The 18,162-nt window shown below is 38.9% G+C and overlaps 4 protein-coding genes across 5 annotated transcripts; all 4 read right to left on the bottom strand.

The window, feature by feature from the left end:
- Positions 112–4,599, bottom strand: LOC18614561 (putative disease resistance protein RGA3). 2 transcript variants are annotated; one of them, XM_018119704.1, is made up of 2 exons: positions 928–4,596; positions 112–218 (listed from the first exon to the last, which is right to left on the bottom strand). In XM_018119704.1, exons 1-2 carry the CDS (start codon positions 4,268–4,270, stop codon positions 214–216), a joined length of 3,348 nt encoding a protein of 1,115 aa, XP_017975193.1. In that variant the 5' UTR covers positions 4,271–4,596; the 3' UTR covers positions 112–213. The 2 variants fall into 2 exon arrangements, with proteins under 2 accessions (XP_017975193.1, XP_017975186.1); XM_018119697.1 differs by lacking the exon at positions 112–218 and adding an exon at positions 717–807 and having other exon boundaries at positions 928–4,599.
- On the bottom strand, positions 5,321–9,089 carry LOC18614560 (pheophytinase, chloroplastic). Its single transcript, XM_007052364.2, has 6 exons — positions 8,912–9,089; positions 7,674–8,437; positions 6,827–7,053; positions 6,332–6,523; positions 6,066–6,222; positions 5,321–5,690 (listed from the first exon to the last, which is right to left on the bottom strand). The coding sequence occupies exons 2-6, from the start codon at positions 8,421–8,423 to the stop codon at positions 5,448–5,450; spliced, it is 1,569 nt and encodes a 522-aa protein (XP_007052426.2). The 5' UTR covers positions 8,424–8,437; positions 8,912–9,089; the 3' UTR covers positions 5,321–5,447.
- Positions 10,772–13,791, bottom strand: LOC18614559 (cation/H(+) antiporter 15). The gene is made up of 3 exons (XM_018119718.1): positions 13,472–13,791; positions 12,361–13,362; positions 10,772–12,288 (listed from the first exon to the last, which is right to left on the bottom strand). Exons 1-3 carry the CDS (start codon positions 13,715–13,717, stop codon positions 10,993–10,995), a joined length of 2,544 nt encoding a protein of 847 aa, XP_017975207.1. The 5' UTR covers positions 13,718–13,791; the 3' UTR covers positions 10,772–10,992.
- LOC18614558 (cation/H(+) antiporter 15) lies at positions 14,744–17,595 on the bottom strand. Its single transcript, XM_007052362.2, has 2 exons — positions 17,204–17,595; positions 14,744–17,109 (listed from the first exon to the last, which is right to left on the bottom strand). The coding sequence occupies exons 1-2, from the start codon at positions 17,435–17,437 to the stop codon at positions 14,779–14,781; spliced, it is 2,565 nt and encodes an 854-aa protein (XP_007052424.2). The 5' UTR covers positions 17,438–17,595; the 3' UTR covers positions 14,744–14,778.

The following is an 18,162-nucleotide window of genomic DNA, read 5'->3' as shown; positions in this document are numbered from 1 at the left end:
ATAAGCCAGTGCATTCTCATAGAAAACCAACACTCTGAGATACTTTTGCAACAACCAGTTTCATACACCCTTGACAAGAAATGAGAGAAGATATAAACATAGGGGAAATACCTTCACTTTGGTCATTGAAACCTCGAATTATGCATGCACAAATCCATGGCCGTCCGGCGCGGGATGCTTTTGCACCACCTTTAAGTTCACCATTATGTTGCTTCAAACTGCGTATCAAAGCTCAATATTTAGGTACTCAGTTTCTTATGAAAAGCTGAGCGAAATTCCCATAGCAAGAGTCATTTGAAGGTTGCAACTAGCAACAATCATAATCAAAGTTCACAAGTTTTCAAAAGATACGCTTATGTAAAACAAATCACCCATTTGCAAGAGAAATTACAGCAAATAAAGCAATTTGAACCAGCATTCAAAATTATACGTAAACGAATTAGACCCAGATAGAGATTTCCGATTCAATTTGAAGATAAAGCTTAATGAGATTGGAATATAAGAAAATGATCATCGTACCGGCGAGAGAAATCGGTGGTGACCCCGACGTAGGTTTTGATGGGGGCATTGGTGGAAAGGATCAGGTAAACGCACCATGATTTTGTTTTCGATTTTGCAATCGGACTCGACCCTGACGACAACGACGATGATGGTTTAATGAAATCAGGGTTCGGGTGTTTCACAGAACGGAATGTTGCTGTGAGCAGCCTCATCATCTGAATTTGAAGAGTTTTTGAATCTTGGGATTTTTATAGCAAGGTTAAGGTCAAGGTTTGCCCTTTATTTACGTTACCGCTGGTCAAAATCCTGTTAAACAGTTCGGTAATGGTTGGTACTTTTCCATTTCCAACTTTTTAATAAAAAAATTCTAAATTTTGAGAACAGATTATTGCAGATGCTAATCTTGTAGTATTAGGAGAGATTTACCAGAAAGGGCTTGGATGTAAGGACCATTGATCTTGATAAATGGAATGTGTCGTATCTTGTGCCAATCTGCCCCCGTGTCTTTCTTACAGCGCATTTCCAAGCAAGGACAGCCACGAATCAACAAAAACTGGAGAGCAGTCAGGCGCTGCATTGATTGCGGGAGGCGTAGCAGATTCTCACAATAGCAAAGCTCCATTTCTCTCAGTGCAACAAGGTTTCCCAGCCACTCAGGCAGAGTTTCCAGGGCTGGACAGCTGAATATGTTCAATGTTTGGAGACATGTAAGGTATTTGATAGCCTCTGGCAAGGCCGCTAAATTTTCACAATCAGAGAACGAAACATGTCGAAGAGAGTTTAATCTTGTCATTCCTCCTGGCATTGAAACTAGACTATCACACCTGTCTATCCACAAAGACTCGAGTGAACTGAGGCCGCTCAACTCTGAAAATGATTCCAACTCGGGGCAATTGCTAATGGTTAAACATTGAAGGGGACCAAGAGTTTGAAGCTCACCTGAGAAAGATCTAAGCTCCAGACAGTCCCTGATTTCAAGAGACAACAAGGATGGGTTGCTTTTTAGCAACCCTTGAGGCAACTGTACAAGCTCTGAAAATCCACTGATTATCAAATCGGAAAGAGTGGTGATCCTTGTTACCATCCTTAGTAAGTCCATGCTGCAATCATCGAGTTTCATTGATGCAACAGAAGGAAGCTCTGGTAACGAGCCCAAATTTGGGCACCCATCAATCACCAATTGCTTCAGGCTTGGAAGTATAAGTTGTCCTCCATTAGTTGTCCATCCCAATAAATTGCTCATGTTTTCGATCGACAGTGTTTTCAGTGATACAAAGCCATTACCACCTGCATTTCCTTGTAAATCGTCGCAGAAGTACATTGTGGCCTCCATCTCATTGATTGTGAGAACCTCAAGAGCTGGTAGCTTCTGTAGTAGAGGAAGCTGAACACACCTTTGGCATTTAATTAAGGAGAGCTCTACAAGATTTGTAAGACATGGATTCATCAACCAACCAGGAAATTTTGAGCCCACATAATTCTTGATTTCCAACTTTTTTAGTTCAAAACTTGGCTGAAGGCCTTCAATAACATGCTCAACGTTTTCTTTAACATGCACCTCATCAACATGCTCCCACCATAATTTCAATGACTGCAGGTTCCACTTCTCCTTCAAGTTGGCCCTCTTCGCACTCTTGGAACATCTACTATTAGACACATTCTCGAGGTTCCTAATTTCAAGTTCTCCATGTAAGTCTAGGTTCTGCAACTCTGCTATACTACATGAAGCTTCCTTGCCAACTATGAATACAGGCAATGTTTGAAGTGACCTAAGATCACCGATTCCATTTGGCAACTTATTTAATAATCTACAATCAGATAAATTCAAATGCCTGAGATTGATTAACTTTCTCATATCTTTGGGCAGCTTCTCCAGACGAGTGCAGTGCTTGAGTATTAAAGATTGTAAATTGAAAAGGCTACAGACTGTATTTGGTAACCTTTTGATAAGAGTGCTAGAGAGGTCAAGATACCTTAAGTGAATCATCAAACCGATGGACTTCGATATCTTCTTTATGCCAGTATTGCTTATATCTAAGGAGCGCAAGGATTTGAGACTCAAGATCAATTTGCGAGATACTTCTGCAGTCTTCCAGTGTCCAGACAGTAGAAGGAAGGATCTCAACTTGCAGGCATTCCTTGAGCCCCTTGGAATCTTATTATCCGCACAAAACACTGATAAGTAGCGTGTGCCTGTTGGAACACTCAACCGCTTGCTGACTTCTACTGTCACGCAACTGCTACCAGCAACAGCTTTCGCAAGATCATGGAGAAGATGATGCATTTCACAGTCCATGATGTTCTTATCATGGTCTGTGGTTACATTTTGGAAGAAAGAGCTCCATAGTAATTCATTAAAGTATTCATTTCCAACTTCTTCCGGCGACTTTCCTGGAGGTACTTGGATAAATCCTTCTGCTATCCATAGTAGGATGAGTTTATCCTTATTTATCCTGCAGTTCTTAGGAAACAATGAACAATAGGCAAAACATTGTTTCAGATGTGATGGCAGACTATCATAGCTTAGTCTTAACACGGGTAAAATTCCATTTTCTTCCTCCACAAGCCTCCATATCTCGCTGTCTTTAACAAATAACCACTCACTTCTTTTCCTTCTCAAATACATCAAACTTCCTAAAGACTTTGCTGCTAGAGGTACACCCCGGCACTTCTTTGCAATTTCTTTTCCAATTGCTATGAAACTTGAACTCTCTTCTGGTCTTCCAGATTTGAATGCTCGATGCTCAAATAGTAACCAGCAATCTTCATCTGATAGTCCCTCCAAATGGTAGGGAGCAAAGGTGCCTGTAACCAATGCAACTTTCTCACTACGGGTTGTTACTAAGATCTTGCTACCTACAGAACCATGCCTGACTGAATTTTTCAATCTGTCCCATTTTTCTTGATCATCATTCCATACATCATCTAAAACTAGTAAAAACCTCAGTCCCCGTATCAGTTCTTGAACGCGGCGGTGAATTGATTCCGTTTCCTGAAGATCACATCGGTTCCCAGTCATAGATTCAATAATTGCTTTCATTAGTCGCTTTACATCAAAGTCCTCAGACACACAAACCCAAATTCTACATTCAAAATGCTCCTGCACCCTCTCGTCATTGTACACCAACTTGGCAAGCGTTGTCTTACCTAACCCACCCATTCCAACCACAGGAAGCACCGACACGTCTCTTTGATCGGCTGAGCTCAGCAGAAGGGTCACGATCTTTTCTTGGTCTGCTTCTCTGCCCAGAACTTCAGACTCTAGTAGGTAAGAATCTGATTGTAGTCTTTGAGGGAACTGACTCCTGGAATCAGCCAATCTATCTCCCAGATGGAACTTGAACCTCTCGTCTGCAACAGCATCTAATCTCTCCGCTATATTCTCCAACTTGTTTCTCATTTGATAACGAAACAGAATCGGATTTGATTGTGAGAAGAAGTACCGTACCTCATTCAATATGAAACGCGAGAGTTTCTTGTAATCATGAGACTCCAACCGCCGCCGTGATGCTTCTGTCATGTATTCTTCCAACAAGTCATCGGCATCATAGGCTACATCCTTAAGCTTTATCAACCAATTTTTAACTGCCTTATCCATTGCTTGTCGATCTTCTGCATCTTCCAGTACAGCTTGAATTGTTGATAAGACACCTTGAAGCTTCCTCATCTCCTTCTCAGTGCCCCGCAACAGTGCATACGTTTCGAATGTCTCAGAAGTTGATTTCTCAAATATCACCTGCAAGAGAGCGGAAAGGACTGCCTCTGCCATTGCTGGTGCTCACAGGGGGAAACGACGGCAACAGCGGAAGTCAAGTCTTTGCCAAGTGTACATAAAACTTCAGACACCCCCGAAAGTTCATGGAGTCAACCAGATACTTTCCTGGTATAGGGGTACCTGTAAATTAATATAGTGAACGCGTTAATTTGTATTAAATATTTTAACAGAAAGACCCATGAAGCTACAGAGAATTGATATGTACCAAATGGCAAAGCATGTTGCAAGATGAAGGGTGGACAACAAAAGACAAATAATAATAGCAAAATCATTGTCATTTGGCTTCTCTATTAAGAAAAGTTTGATGCTTTGTACAACCTTTAGATCATTTATGCCAGTAAACAGTCCTATTGATATTCAAGGTAATGCGTGATTTGACGCATTGGGTCTCCCATTTTATTTCATAAAAAATATCTCATAAACTGAATTTTCCATCTATCACCTTATTGTGAAATACCAGATTGGCCCGTTCTGCCATAAGTACCCCCTTATTCCGCTGAGTGGACTTCAACAAAAGGTTTGAGTCAATGATTGGAAAACTTCCTTTTCTTGATCTTGATTTTCGTAGAAAGTCGGGTCAGGAACTATGGTCCTAGTTGAACCGGAGAGACCCGAATTCATACTGGTGTCATAGAGTTTTTTAGCTTAGATACCATATGATTGGGTATACTTTAATTTTCGTCATACTTTAATACACAATGGAGGTAAAATTCATGACTCCTTAAAGACCATGATACACACTGCTCGCAAATTATTTTACCACATAAGGCTTCCATCATTTATATTTTTGGAGCCCCAGATTTCCCCTGCAAGCTCATCTTCAAACTTAAAATCAAAACTTGCATCTAAGCATTTGATTCATTAATTAGTACATGATTCCTTATTTCAAGAGTAAAATTCGAATATCTTTTTTTAAATTTAAAAAAAAATTAAAATCAAAACTCCAGTAGTTGATTCATGTTTCAATGATCATAACATAAAGAACATACAAATTTCAAAATCAATATCAGTACCAGGGCATTGGCATTGGGTTTTCTTTATCTAGAGCAAATACAGAAGGCCTTGATAGCTGTGATTCATTCATATCAAATAATTAATCATACATTCAGCTACGTGAGAGTGGACTGAAATTTACATTTTCTCATTGAGATAAAATGAAAAATATAGTCTGTTATCGTGATTTGGTTTCTAACTTGCCAAAGCGAGATTTAAAATAAGATTCCATCCGGTTCCAAAGTGAGAACCTGGATCCAAAGAAACGAACTATCACTGATTTGCTTGATCCTTCTCTCACAAATTCTAAGTTCTTGGTGATGCTATCCTGAATATTTTCCATTTCATCGAGTAAGGGTAATGCAACTGAACCCTGAGATTCCTGGTTTTTGATCCATCCACGCAGCAAATAATTCACCACCTGTATAAACAATTACGGGAAGTTGTATGAATGCCACAATTTAAAAGAATGAGAAAATCAAACTCTGATTGGATGGATTTGTTAAAGTTTGGAGAGAACAGAAATTTAAAGGAAAACTGAAAATAATGTAGTCATTTGTTCTTTACAACAAATATCTTTGTACAATCATAACAGTATCATATTTCATACATCTCTTGTAGAAGAAAAGAAAAAACTACCATGGGAAGTTACATGGTAACCACTTTTTAACCTAAGGCCAAAAGAATACCACAAGATCCTAGCAAAACACACATTCAAAATTGATATTATACATACAAAAATGAATGGTCATAGGGAGGTTAGATGTGCAAAGCAGGCCAATCAGCGATAACGTACCTCAGGAACTTCATCATGAGGGCAGTGGCCAGCTGGGCTGATCTCATAGTATGGAGCATCAGGAACTTCCTTTTTCACCTGAAGACCCCAGACAGGCTTCACCCAGGGGTCTTCTTTTCCATACATCAGACAGATAGGCACATTGCTCATATGGCACCTATAAAATAACAACTGAAAGTCCATAACTTGAAGCAGACAGGTAGTTTGTCCACACAGCATGCACATGATTTTTCCATACAAGTTAACCATCTTTTCATACTACATACCTCGATAAAGCCTCCCTGAAGGAAAGCTCTCCTTGAGGAGCAAACATAATTGAAGCAAATGATGCAGCAGCAGCAGGATGTTGCGTTGTCTCAAGAATACGAGAAAAGACTTTGTCGACGTTTGTAGAATGATCTGCGTAAACCTGTTTAAGTATATCCGCAATACTTTCAGGATCACTTATTTTTTGCCAACTGAAATCAAGAGGTGTGAGAAGAAGTTAAGTAAGAGTAATCAGAGATTAGAAGTAAAGAAAGTGCAGCAGTTTGCTCCTGGAGTACTAAATAAAGATATTATACCTAACTTTTTTAAAACTCTCTTAACAATATAAATCTCAAAGTGAAGAAAACAATTGCAAAATGACTTGATCTCTTATCCAAGTAAAAACCTCAATAAGCCAATTATTAATATGTGACATCTGTGGGTTTAAATGCACATGTCTAGGAATAAGGAGAACGCTATATCATCTAATACCAAAGAAACAAGGCAAAACTTACACAAATTCTGTCAGCTTTCTAACACTTTCTGGTAGAGGAAATGTTCCAGACCATGAAAATATCCTTGCTAGCCTTGGAGATCTTATCGGATTAGGTAGAAATCCCCAAAAAGGAGTTGCATTAAGTAGTGTAACACCCTTCACTAATTGAGGATTGCATGCTGCAAAGTATAGAGCAACAAATCCTCCTAGTGAGTTACCAACAATATACACTGGTTCACCAATAACCTGTGAGAGAAAGAGCTAAGGTCAATATTGCTGTCTTTACATTATATTAATGCATTCATTTATCTGAAACCAAAGAGTTACGTGATTCCTAAAGCCATTTTAGCTAGAATAGGAGATTTTCTCCCTATTCTATCTTTTGTTCATGGCTATAGTGAGGTGGTCCAGTGCCATTGCTCACAATCTACAAGATAGATACTTGGTTATGAATCTCTTCCCGCAATTAATGTACTCCTTAACTAGTAATCTTTTTCAACCAGAAATCAGTTCTCTTGAAAGTGAGAAAGTAGAAAAACTTGAATACCCATGCATACAAGTTCAGATAAACTAACAAGATTAGCAAACGCTTGAATTAAACAACATAGAGATGCAAAAAATAAACTAGATTTTTTCTTTTTAATTGAATAAAAGGAGGACTTCCCCTTAAACTCATGTAACCTTATGAGACAATGCAAAATAGAAGGATGGCAGTAAGCAAAAGTAGCGTGAAGTCACACATGCACCATTATTATCATCTGAATAAAAATGTATACAGTGTAGATAAATAACCTCAATGTCTAAACATGCGAGTTAGGGGCATTGCAGAAGAGTGGATTAGAGTTAAAATGCAAATCTATTAGTACCTCTTCTACAAAGTAGCGAACTTGATCCCGCCATAAATCCATAGAGTAAGCCAGATCACTTGCCCATGGTTCAGTTTCATCCCCAAATCCCCACACAAGATCCTTCGTTTCTGAGATAGTCTCCTCGTTAGATTGGGAAGTGGGATCTTCAATCGGCAATGACATGCCTTGCCCAAGAAAGTCAATTGCCCATACCCTATAATCATGACCCAAATCCTTCAGTTGCTTCTCGTAATGAAAAGAACCAACACCAAAACCGGGAAGAAAGAGCAGTGGCGGAGAATTCACATTTTCACAACCTGATTTCTCGTAATGCACATTAAGTTTAGGCTTCCACTCCCAGAAACAACTGCTTATAGGAGCTCCACGTTCGCCATTGGACTCTTCAGGCAACCCCGGAATCAAAACTTTGGTTACTGAGTCCCTAGTTTCTGACATACTTCCCACCTCGTCTTCTCTACCAATCACATAACCATTATAATTCCCACTAAAGACCTTGGACTCAACATTTTTAGACCCTTCAAGAGCATTGAACGGCCTTGAACCTTTCCCATGATAGACATTCTTCAACAAAGGGTAATCTTTATTAGAAAATCCCAGTGACCCACTTCTGCTATTAATCCTAGTACACAAAATTCTATGTTTCTTGCACAAAGAGATCTTTACTTGCTGTCTTGTTGAGTGTTTCTTTACTAATAATCTCCTCTTGAAATTACAGCATGGAGGAGAACTGTATGAGATGACTTCCATGCTTAGAAATTATTCTGTGTTCATCAGCAAAACCAAATATCTTAGCAAAAAAAACTTAACTTTACCCTATGGTCGATCACAGAAAAATAGAGAACAGAGAGAGAAAGAACATCAAGAACAGGTAAAGAAAACAAACTTAGAGCCTGGTACCAAGTTGAGTGATCTTACTCTTTCCTTACAATCAAAGGATTAAACATAAATTCTTTCAGTAACAAGAAAACCATAACAACAATAATCCAAACCGTCTACTTTTTCTTCATTAGGAGCTTAAATCCATGCAAGAAACAACCATAAAACAGACCCAAACTCAAACTATTCTGGGTAGTTGTTCTTTTCAAAGAAAACAAACTTAAAATTCATGAAGAGAGTAAAGCTTATTTACTTTGACAGCATAAACTAGGAAAAGCAGAATTGATGAATCAGCAACAGTAGAAGATTAGTTTATCCTTAGAAACAGAAGGGAGGGGGAGATTAGGGACTGTTTTTACCTTTAATTCTGAAAGACAAGTGTCATTGGCGTCTGCTATTATTTTATTTTTATGGGTCGAAAATGGTTGCCAGTCTTTTCCACTAACGTCGGAGATTCCACCACAATCTATAGAAAAGAGAGCCGGTTGCTTCAAAGTTTCTTCTTCCTATATAAAGCCAAGAACCTCTGTTCCACATTCAAGGTCGATTTTTAATTAATAAGAATTTCAGTGTTTTTATATAAAATGTATAAAATTATTATTACTTTATTACAATAATCAACAAAATAAAGATAAAAGCATTCAAAATTACTTTATTAAAACTAAAGTGAGTAATTTTGGTTAAAATTGAATAAATTCGATTAATATGATTTAATTAATTTAAAAATGAGTGTGAGTTAAATTGAGTACTACGATTTGTTTCGATTTCGATTAAGCGAATTAACCGATCAAGGATTATAAACATATAGATAGGTATATTTTATATTTGAGTTATTTTTTTTATTTCAAATGTTTTTAATTATGTTTGTTCAAATATTTTAATGTTAGTAAAGTTTACGTTGTTGTTAAAATTTCATAATTTAATTTTATTTATTTTATAATTAACATAAAAGATAAAATTAAAATAAATTGAATTAAACACATTAAGATTATAATTTAAAAATTTTATTATTTCAGTTATCGATCAAATTAATCGATTAATACTTGATTTTTGATCTCTTAAATTAATTTATTTATAAATACTTTTAACTAAATTAATCGAACCGACCATTTGCTCATATCTGACCATAAAAATCTGTTAGGATACAAACAAAGAAGGGCCATTGAAGAAATTGAAGGAAAGAAAGGGATAGAAGCAAAGGGCTGTGCGACGACACTTGTCTCTATCCCCTCTATTCAATCATGCCACCTCAGCATCCTTGTTGTGATTCTCTGAACCCAGAAACATTCTATACATGCTACAACTCCCCACCCTCACCGCTCGTTCATAAGGTAATTTTAAAAGAAACAGCTCTCGAGTTGACACCTCGTCAATTGCAAGTGAACCTAAATATTATCGGTCGCAGAAAAACCAGAACCAGAAGAGATAATTGTCTAGACGCAAACATGTTTTCAACATTGTCCAGCAAGTTTTTGCTTTGGCTTCTTGTCTTTTTGATCTGGACAATGATGCCACTTCCTTCCCTCTTATTACAAAAATCTTATGTAATAATTTTTATTAAAAGCAAATTAGGATGTGAAATCGCTTAAATAGATTAAATAATATTATTAATTGACTTTTTTTTATATATTTTAATCAAATTGACTGATTTTCTTATATTAACTAAATTTTACTATTAATCAACTTAATTTGATTTTAATTTATTTAATCGAAATTCTTTAAATGAGCTTAAATTCACTCAGGCTTATTTTTCAAGTCTATTTTTTTATTTTTCTTTTTCGTATGTTAATTACATAATAAAAAATCCAATATTTTTTTTTCATTCATTTTAAACTCTGTTAATTTGGTTAATTGATCAAATAAATATTGAAAAATGTTATTTTACTTATTCTTTGGAAGCTGATGGGCTAATTTGATGGGCCTACATTATAACATTGCTTACTTCTTGTGTGGGCAATTGGGTGAGAGTGGGGTAAACCACATTCAATTATGATCTGTTGGTACTGTCCCTATCCCTTTACCCTTGGGCCATAGCGTTATGCCCACCTTGGGCTTCAATCGTTTTCTCAAAATCCGGAAGATCTTGCTTTCTTTCTCTCTTTATCCTTTTTGGGTATTGGAAGATCTTAGTATATGTTGATAATTTTACTATTATATGGTTTTATATATATATATATATAAGAAAAAACCCAATCAAATTCATTTTCCTGATTGGGATAACAACCAAGTATAACAAAGCAAGTTTCTAAATGAACAAGAATGAATGGATTGTTTCATTTCATCCTTACTTTGTATTAATGCAAGAAGCAGATTATGCAGAAAAATAACAATCGACTATGGTGCCTGTCTTTGAAATTCTGTCAGGCAACAAGAATTTTTATTGGCTTTTATATACCATCCGAGTAAAGAGATTTGACTGTCATCATTTCAGATCATTTGATCAATAGTCATCATCTGATCTTCTATGGTTGACAAAAGTATCTACAGCAGACTGCATGCTATTTCCAAATATCCCCGTACTAGGAGCAGAGCTCCCGAACCTCTTTGATCCACTTGGGGGAGGAGCAGATTGCTGCACAACCAAAACTGAGGTTGGGGATTCGAAATCTGTTGATACCAATGTCTCCCCGAGCGGTCCCAGCTCTGGGAAATCACTCCAGTTTGATAACCCTGATGTTAATGGAGATATTGTGCCATGTCCTCTTCCTACTATGTACAAATCGAAGTTGTTGTAATCTGAAGTTACGATCGATACAATCTGGTCTCCACTGTTGACTTGTTTCTCGATGTAAGCTACGGACTTATCATGCATTGTCCTAAACCTGAACTCGTTTACATAATCATCGTCAAACTGCTTCTCCTTTTCTCTCTCAAACATGGCTGTGAAAATCCCTGACTCATCATCTTCTGCAGCGTTCTCGCTCATGTCATAGACATCTTTTCCTGGAAGAAAGCGCACTACGGTTAGATTTAGGCCTGGAGTGCCCACCATTCTCCAGGCATAAGCTAATGCCTCCCGGTCATCAGGTCCCTCAACGAACAACATGGCTATGCGACATTCCAGCCTGCCATTTTGTGATTCTGAGCAAACGGATGAAGTCAGGCCACGGTCCACAAGTAAGCCAATGGTGCAAGGTGCACTCGCCAGCAAATTTTGGTTCACTTGTTTATGCTGGAGGTTTTCGTCGGTCCATCCACCGTCGGCACTTGGTTGCTTGTGAAATGGGATCAAGATGATATTGGCATGCTTGTCTAGTGCAAAGTTGCTCACGTCCTCATGCATGGTGTCGTAAGGGGACACTGCTGTTAGTGGCTGAACCGTTGCTGCATGGTTGTCGTTCTCGAAGGATTCAAAGGCACTGACAATCTGCTCCGCCTCAGCTTTTTCTCGAGTGGCATTCTTCCCAACATCGGCTTCCTTATGCTTATCGTGGAAAATTAGCATAGCAGTGGCCCGTCCTGTGAGCTCAACCAAATGGACAGCAAAGACAGTGATTGGGGATCTTCTCGTGGCATTTGAGATTTGCAAGAGATTAATCAAGCCGGACAAGTTCCTGGTGGAATAAACGCATGCAAGGATTCGAAGTGGTGCGTCTTTACTTTTCTGTAAGTTCCTATGATAGTATTGCTTCAAATGTCTTGCAGACTTGTGAGTGAAACTGACTATCGGGCAAATAATGATGGTCATAATCAACAAGGCAGACACAATCCAAGAGAACGTTTGCTGGTCAAAACCCTGAAATGTGATATACTTTTAGCAACAATATAAGGAATAACAATTAAACATGAAAAGTAATTTAAAACCCACCTTCATGTTTCGACCTTCATTGAGAACAATGAGCACAAGAACACCTTTGGTGTTCATCAGGACTCCAAGAGCCAAACTATCTCGCTTTGGGCACTTGAAGTACAGGCAGACGAGAAGAGTGCTCACGATCTTGGCAGAGCAAGCGAGAAGTATGACTAGCAGCGCCAGTCCAAGAGGAAAGTCAGCAAACATATATAGAAGATTGGTTCTCATACCAGTAACCAGGAAGGTAGGCGGCAGTAGAATCCCCACAACGAACTCCTCAATTTTGTCCATGATCGTAGTCCCGAGCTCTCCACTGGGTATCATGAGCCCAAACATGAAAGCTCCAAAAATGGAATGTGCGCCACATAATTCTGTGAAATATCCACAAAAGACCACCCCTGATAGAATGAGATACACGTGCTTATCACTGTATTTGCCTTCTGTTGACGTTTCTTTGCTTGCTGCAGCTTGTTTCATCAACCAAGCGATTAATGGACGCATCATGAACCAGAAGGCTGTCATGCTCAAAATGACTGGGATTGCCACGTGCAGTTTCTCATGTGCATTGATCAAAGATATTGTTCCCACAAGAAGAAACCAGGAAGATACATCACTGACAGCGGCTGCAGTCAGGGCCGTTTTACCAAGATCCGTGTACATGAGCTTGAGGTCCGAAAGCATCCGAGCTAGGTCCGGAAAGCTTGTAACGCTGAGGGCAATCGCCCAGAAGAAAGCACCTATGAAAGGCGCGCGTTGTTTTTGTTTTTCCCACACCAGGTAATACAAACCGGCTCCTGCAGACATCGGCAAAATGATACCGGCAATGGCAATGCTCAAAGCTGTTTTTCCGATCCTCCGAATTGGGGTCAAGTCCATCTCGAGACCCACTAGGAACATATAGAAGGTGACGCCGAGGTTCGCCATTGTCTCCATACACAAAACCGCCTCGAAAGGAGTGATATTATTTGATACCCAGTTTGTATCACCCAGAGCGCTTGGACCAAGCACAATGCCAGCCTACATGCATACAATATACACACACAAAAAACCAACAATTACCAAATAAGCTTCTTTAATAACAAAGAAGCAAGGTATACAGGACATCAGGGGTTGAAATTGAACATACAAGAATCTCAGCAACGAAGCGAGGTTGACGAAGAGGTCTGAGGAAGAGCATTAGAACACGACTGAACAATATGATGATGGTGAATTGCAACATGAACGTGGGCACAAATTTCACCACGGGGTTCACGGATTGCCAGTAATTGTCGGTTAAGGGCCTGGTATCATTATAACATATTCGAAATTCATTGTTCATGCCAAAGAATATCTTGTACTTGCCTCTCATGAAGACCTCTGGTTTATGAGCCATTTTTTAGCACCCAGGTCTTTCTTCTTGCCAGGGCCTTGCCTTCACCAATAAGCAAATTAATAAGGCATGCAGTCGATTAGTAAGGAAAACATTGATGCTATTTAATGCTAGATAATTAAGATTGATGGTTGTAAATTGCCACTATAACAATGGGAATTAATGCATCCTCTTTAATTTGTTCCTTTTTGTTACAACTCAACAAAATAATAAAGAGAATAAAATAGTGTGGAAACCTGCGCATTAATTGGCATTGCTATAATTGCAATTTACAACAATCAATTTGTTAGTTGTTTTCACCTTATCAATGCCTTAGAAATTAATTAGTAAATCTCATTCAATTTGATGGTCAACAATACGAATCAAATTTTTTTAACCTTTCAAAATTTATTTCGGTTTAAAAGAAATTACACGTCATACTAATTTTAATTAATTTAAATTAATTCATTTTAATAAAAGTTAAAATCAGGAAATTATACAAAAAAAAAATACAAAATCTGGCTGAATATTGATAAGAATTGGCTAAAATTGAATTTGATGCCTTGTCATCAAGTTAAATTGTTAGGCGCTATTTAATTATTTTGACACATTAATACAAATACTAATAATAATAATAATAATCAAGATCTTGATTTTGGAATCTTATACTAGGACTAAGGTATAACAAAACAAAATCTCCATGTATTAAACCGAGAGCTAAATGTTTTGTTTCTTTTGTTTCTTTAATACAAAGTGAATCTACGTTATATTTCATTAAAAAATTTACTTGAATCAATACGTGATCTTTATAACTTGTAAATAGTATTATTGATTGGTTCATTCTTTAATTGTGTTTAATTTAATTGAAATACATATTATATAACAAAATTTTATTTTTTAAATATCGAATATTGAGATACGTAATCTTCATACTTAATTATCATTTTAGTATACAGGTTATCTTTTTACATCCTTTCGTTTTTTTTTTCTTTGGAACAAAAGGAATTATAAAGTTAGTACTGGCTCCTGCGACATAGCCAAATACCAAAATGAAAGCTTAATTGTTATCATTTCGAATAATATGATCAATAATAATCATCTGCTTTTCTATGATTAACAAATGGTACAGCCGATGGTTGCCCACTATTCTTAAACACCTCTTTCTTCCGAGCAGAGCTCACGATCTTCTTCGGTGCACTAGGGGGAGGAGTGGATTGTTGCATGACCAGAACTGAGCCTGACGGTAAGAAATCCGCTGCTCCTAATGTTTCCCCGATGAGTCCCAACTCAGGGCAATTGCTCCAGTCTGATAGCCCTACTGTCAATGGAGACTGCATGCCATGTCCTCTACCTACTATGTACAAATCAAAATCATTGTAAGTTGAACGTATGATTGATACAATCTGGTCTCCGCTGTTTACTTGTTTCTCGATGTAAGAAATGGATTGATTATGCATTGTTCTGAACCTAAACTCGTTTATGTAATCATCATCAAGCAGCATTTCCTTCTCTTTCTCAAACGTGGCAGCGAATATCTCGTCGTCGTCGTCATCACCACCACCGTTTCCTGCATCGGTCTCTGCAAACTCCACCACTTCTTTTCCAGGAATGAATCTCACTACAGTTAGCATCACGCCCGAAGTGCCTGCCATTCTCCACGCGTAAGCCAATGCCTCACGGTAATCAGGTCCTTGAAGAAAGAGCATAGCAATGCGACATTTCCTCTTACGATCATGTGGTGATCCTAGGGGAAGATAAGGTGGGGTTAGGCCACGATCCACAAGTATGCCAATGGAGCAGGGCGCATTTGCCAGCAGATTGTCAGTCACTTGTTTATGCTGAAGGTTTTCATCCGTCCATCCCCCATGGGCATTTGCTTGCTTGTGAAATGGGAGCAAAATCACAGTGACTCCCTTGTCTAGCGCGAAGTTGCTAACATCTTCGTGCATGCTGGCGTAAGACGACACAGCTGTCAATGGCTGAACATAGACTGCATGGTTGTCGTTGTGGAAAGATTCAAAGGCACTGACGATTTGTTCAGCCTCAGCTTTTCCTCGACTAATTGGATTAATTTCGTTCCCAATCACATTGGTTGTCCTAGTCTTATCATGGAAAATTAGCATTGCAGAAGCTCGCCCTGTGAGCTCAACCAAATGGACAGCAAAAACGGTAATGGGGAACTTTCTCGTGGCATTTGAAATATGTAAGAGATTGATTAAGCCGGAAACGTTTTTGCTGGAATGAACGCATGCCAAGACTCGAAGCTCTGCCTCCACTTTACTCCTTTCTAAATTCCTACGGTAGTATTTCTTCGTGTACCTCGTGGACTTGTGAGTGAAATTGACTATCGGACCAACTAAACCTGTCATGATCAATATGGAAAGAACCAGCCAAGAAAAAGTTTGTTGGTCAAAACCCTTCACGTTTCGGCCTTCATTAAGAACAATGATGGCAAGGACGCCTTTGGTGTTCATAAGGACTCCAAGGGCCAAACTATCTCGAATTGGGCACTTTAAGTACAGGCAGACGAGAAGGGTGCTCACAATTTTGACAGAGGATGCCACGAGTATGACTATGATCACCAGATGAGAAGTATGTTCAACGGCCATGTATGCAAAGTTGGTTCTCAGCCCTGTAATTAGGAAGACAGGCGGCAGTAGAATCCCCACCACGTACTCTTCAATTTTGTCCATGATCATGGTCCCGAGCTCTCCACTGGGTATCATCAGCCCGAACATGAAAGCTCCAAACATGGAATGCACGCCACACATTTCTGTGAAAAACCCACAGAGGAGCACCCCTGATAGAATGTAACATACTTGTTTTTCGTTGTATCTGCTTTCCATTGACGATTCATTTCTTAATGCAATTCGTTTAACTGCCCACAAAATGAATGGACGCATCAAGAACCAAGATATTACAAGGAACAACATGGTTGGGATTACTGTGTAAAGTTTGCCACGCCCGTTAACTACAGAGACTACTGCCACGAGAAGAATCCAAGAAGACAGATCAGTCAGAACGGCTGAAGTCAAGGCCGTTTTTCCGAGATCCGTGTACATCAGCTTGAGGCTTGAAAGCATTCGAGCCAAGTCCGGAAAGCTTGTGACAGTAAGGGCAATGGCCCAGAACAAACCACCTTCCGAAGGACGACGCCCGTCCTTCTGCAGCACCAGGTAATACAATCCCGCTCCTCCACACGCTGGTAAAACAATTCCAGCTATGGCAACGCTGCAGGCTGTTTTCCCCATTTTTCGGATTGGGGTTAAGTCCATCTCGAGACCCACTAGGAACATGTAAAAAGTGACGCCAAGATTCCCCATTGTCTCCAGCAACAAAGCCCCCTCAAAAGGGTTGATGTTACTTGATACCCAGCCTATTATACCCAACGCACTTGGGCCTAGCACAATGCCAGCCTACATTCATAGATGAACAAACAAATCAACTACATTTTAAAAAACAAAATCTAATGCTGGGCATCAAGGTTGAAATTGAATTGCATCTACGTACAAGAATCTCAGAAACAAAGCGAGGTTGACGGATAGGTGTGAGGACGATGATGAAAGTACGAGTGAACAATATAACCACGCTCAACTGCAGCATGAAGATAGGAAGAGATTTCAACAAGGGGTTCGTAACTTGCCAATCAGTGTTGGCAAAGCTCCTGTCCTCATTGTAACATACTTTGAATTCATTGTTCAAGCCGTTGACTATATTGTATTTGCCTCCGAATAGGTTACTCATCTTGGTTCACTTTCTTCCCCAAGTAAGCCCCTGTCCAGCCAAGGTCGCAGCGGATAATCCACCCCTTTGCAGCACTTGCCTGGTAGCCAGCCAAGAAACGAGAAAATGCCAAGAGAAAGATCTTTGGAGAAAGAACATAGGCAGCCAAGCCAAGTCCAAGAAGGGACATCGAACGGCTATTTGTTGCATAGGCATACATGATTGTTGTGAGTTTTGCAACTAAAGCAAAATTTTGGAATGTAGGGTTATCCGCATTTTTATGAGAAAGCTTTGGTGACAGTCCGTCGTTTGCTCTTGGAATAACGGAATCACGCCCTGCACCACGAATGTTAATAAATTAACACTTTGATGTGTAATTTATAATGTGAAATTACGCCCTTTCTTGGCAAACCAAGCGTATGGATCTCATGAACGAACATACCAAATCAAGAAAAATTGGTTCATGCGAATAAATATCCTTATAAAACCATCACTAAGGTCACCTGGATTATCACGTAGTACCTAATTTTAACTGCCATTTCAGTGATTGGTTTTCCATGGCGTACACGACACCGTATCCAAGAATTCAACCCTGCCACTATCGTCGAAGGATGGACTTCTTAACAGATGTTTCTGCCTTTGTCTTCCTGGCCATGCGTTGACAAGTTTCACCTGGCAATGTGTTCACATTCCAATGTTCCTATAATCATTTCAATGATTCTCAAAGTAAACAGAATATTACTTTA

This window comes from Theobroma cacao, chromosome 1, assembly GCF_000208745.1.
Source record: "Theobroma cacao cultivar B97-61/B2 chromosome 1, Criollo_cocoa_genome_V2, whole genome shotgun sequence".
In the NCBI taxonomy this organism is placed as follows: Eukaryota; Viridiplantae; Streptophyta; class Magnoliopsida; order Malvales; family Malvaceae; genus Theobroma; species Theobroma cacao.
Note: the sequence above shows the minus strand (reverse complement) of the source record. Positions and strands in the feature narration are given on the sequence as shown.

Bases quoted from the DNA above. Each gene is read 5' to 3' on its own strand.
- LOC18614559 (XM_018119718.1), bottom strand. From the start codon at position 13,717: ATGGCTCATAAACCAGAGGTCTTCATGAGAGGCAAGTACAAGATATTC. The intron at 13,363-13,471 runs GTATGTTCAATT...GTATGCATGTAG, and splicing joins GCTTCGTTGCTGAGATTCTT to GCTGGCATTGTGCTTGGTCC. The intron at 12,289-12,360 runs GTGGGTTTTAAA...ATCACATTTCAG, and splicing joins ATGAAGGTCGAAACATGAAG to GGTTTTGACCAGCAAACGTT.
- LOC18614560 (XM_007052364.2), bottom strand. From the start codon at position 8,423: ATGGAAGTCATCTCATACAGTTCTCCTCCATGCTGTAATTTCAAGAGG. The intron at 7,054-7,673 runs GTACTAATAGAT...TTTCTCTCACAG, and splicing joins TTCGCTACTTTGTAGAAGAG to GTTATTGGTGAACCAGTGTA. The intron at 6,223-6,331 runs GTATGTAGTATG...GTTATTTTATAG, and splicing joins TTCAGGGAGGCTTTATCGAG to GTGCCATATGAGCAATGTGC.
- LOC18614561 (XM_018119697.1), bottom strand. From the start codon at position 4,270: ATGGCAGAGGCAGTCCTTTCCGCTCTCTTGCAGGTGATATTTGAGAAA.
- LOC18614558 (XM_007052362.2), bottom strand. From the start codon at position 17,437: ATGAGTAACCTATTCGGAGGCAAATACAATATAGTCAACGGCTTGAAC. The intron at 17,110-17,203 runs GTACGTAGATGC...CTATGAATGTAG, and splicing joins GCTTTGTTTCTGAGATTCTT to GCTGGCATTGTGCTAGGCCC.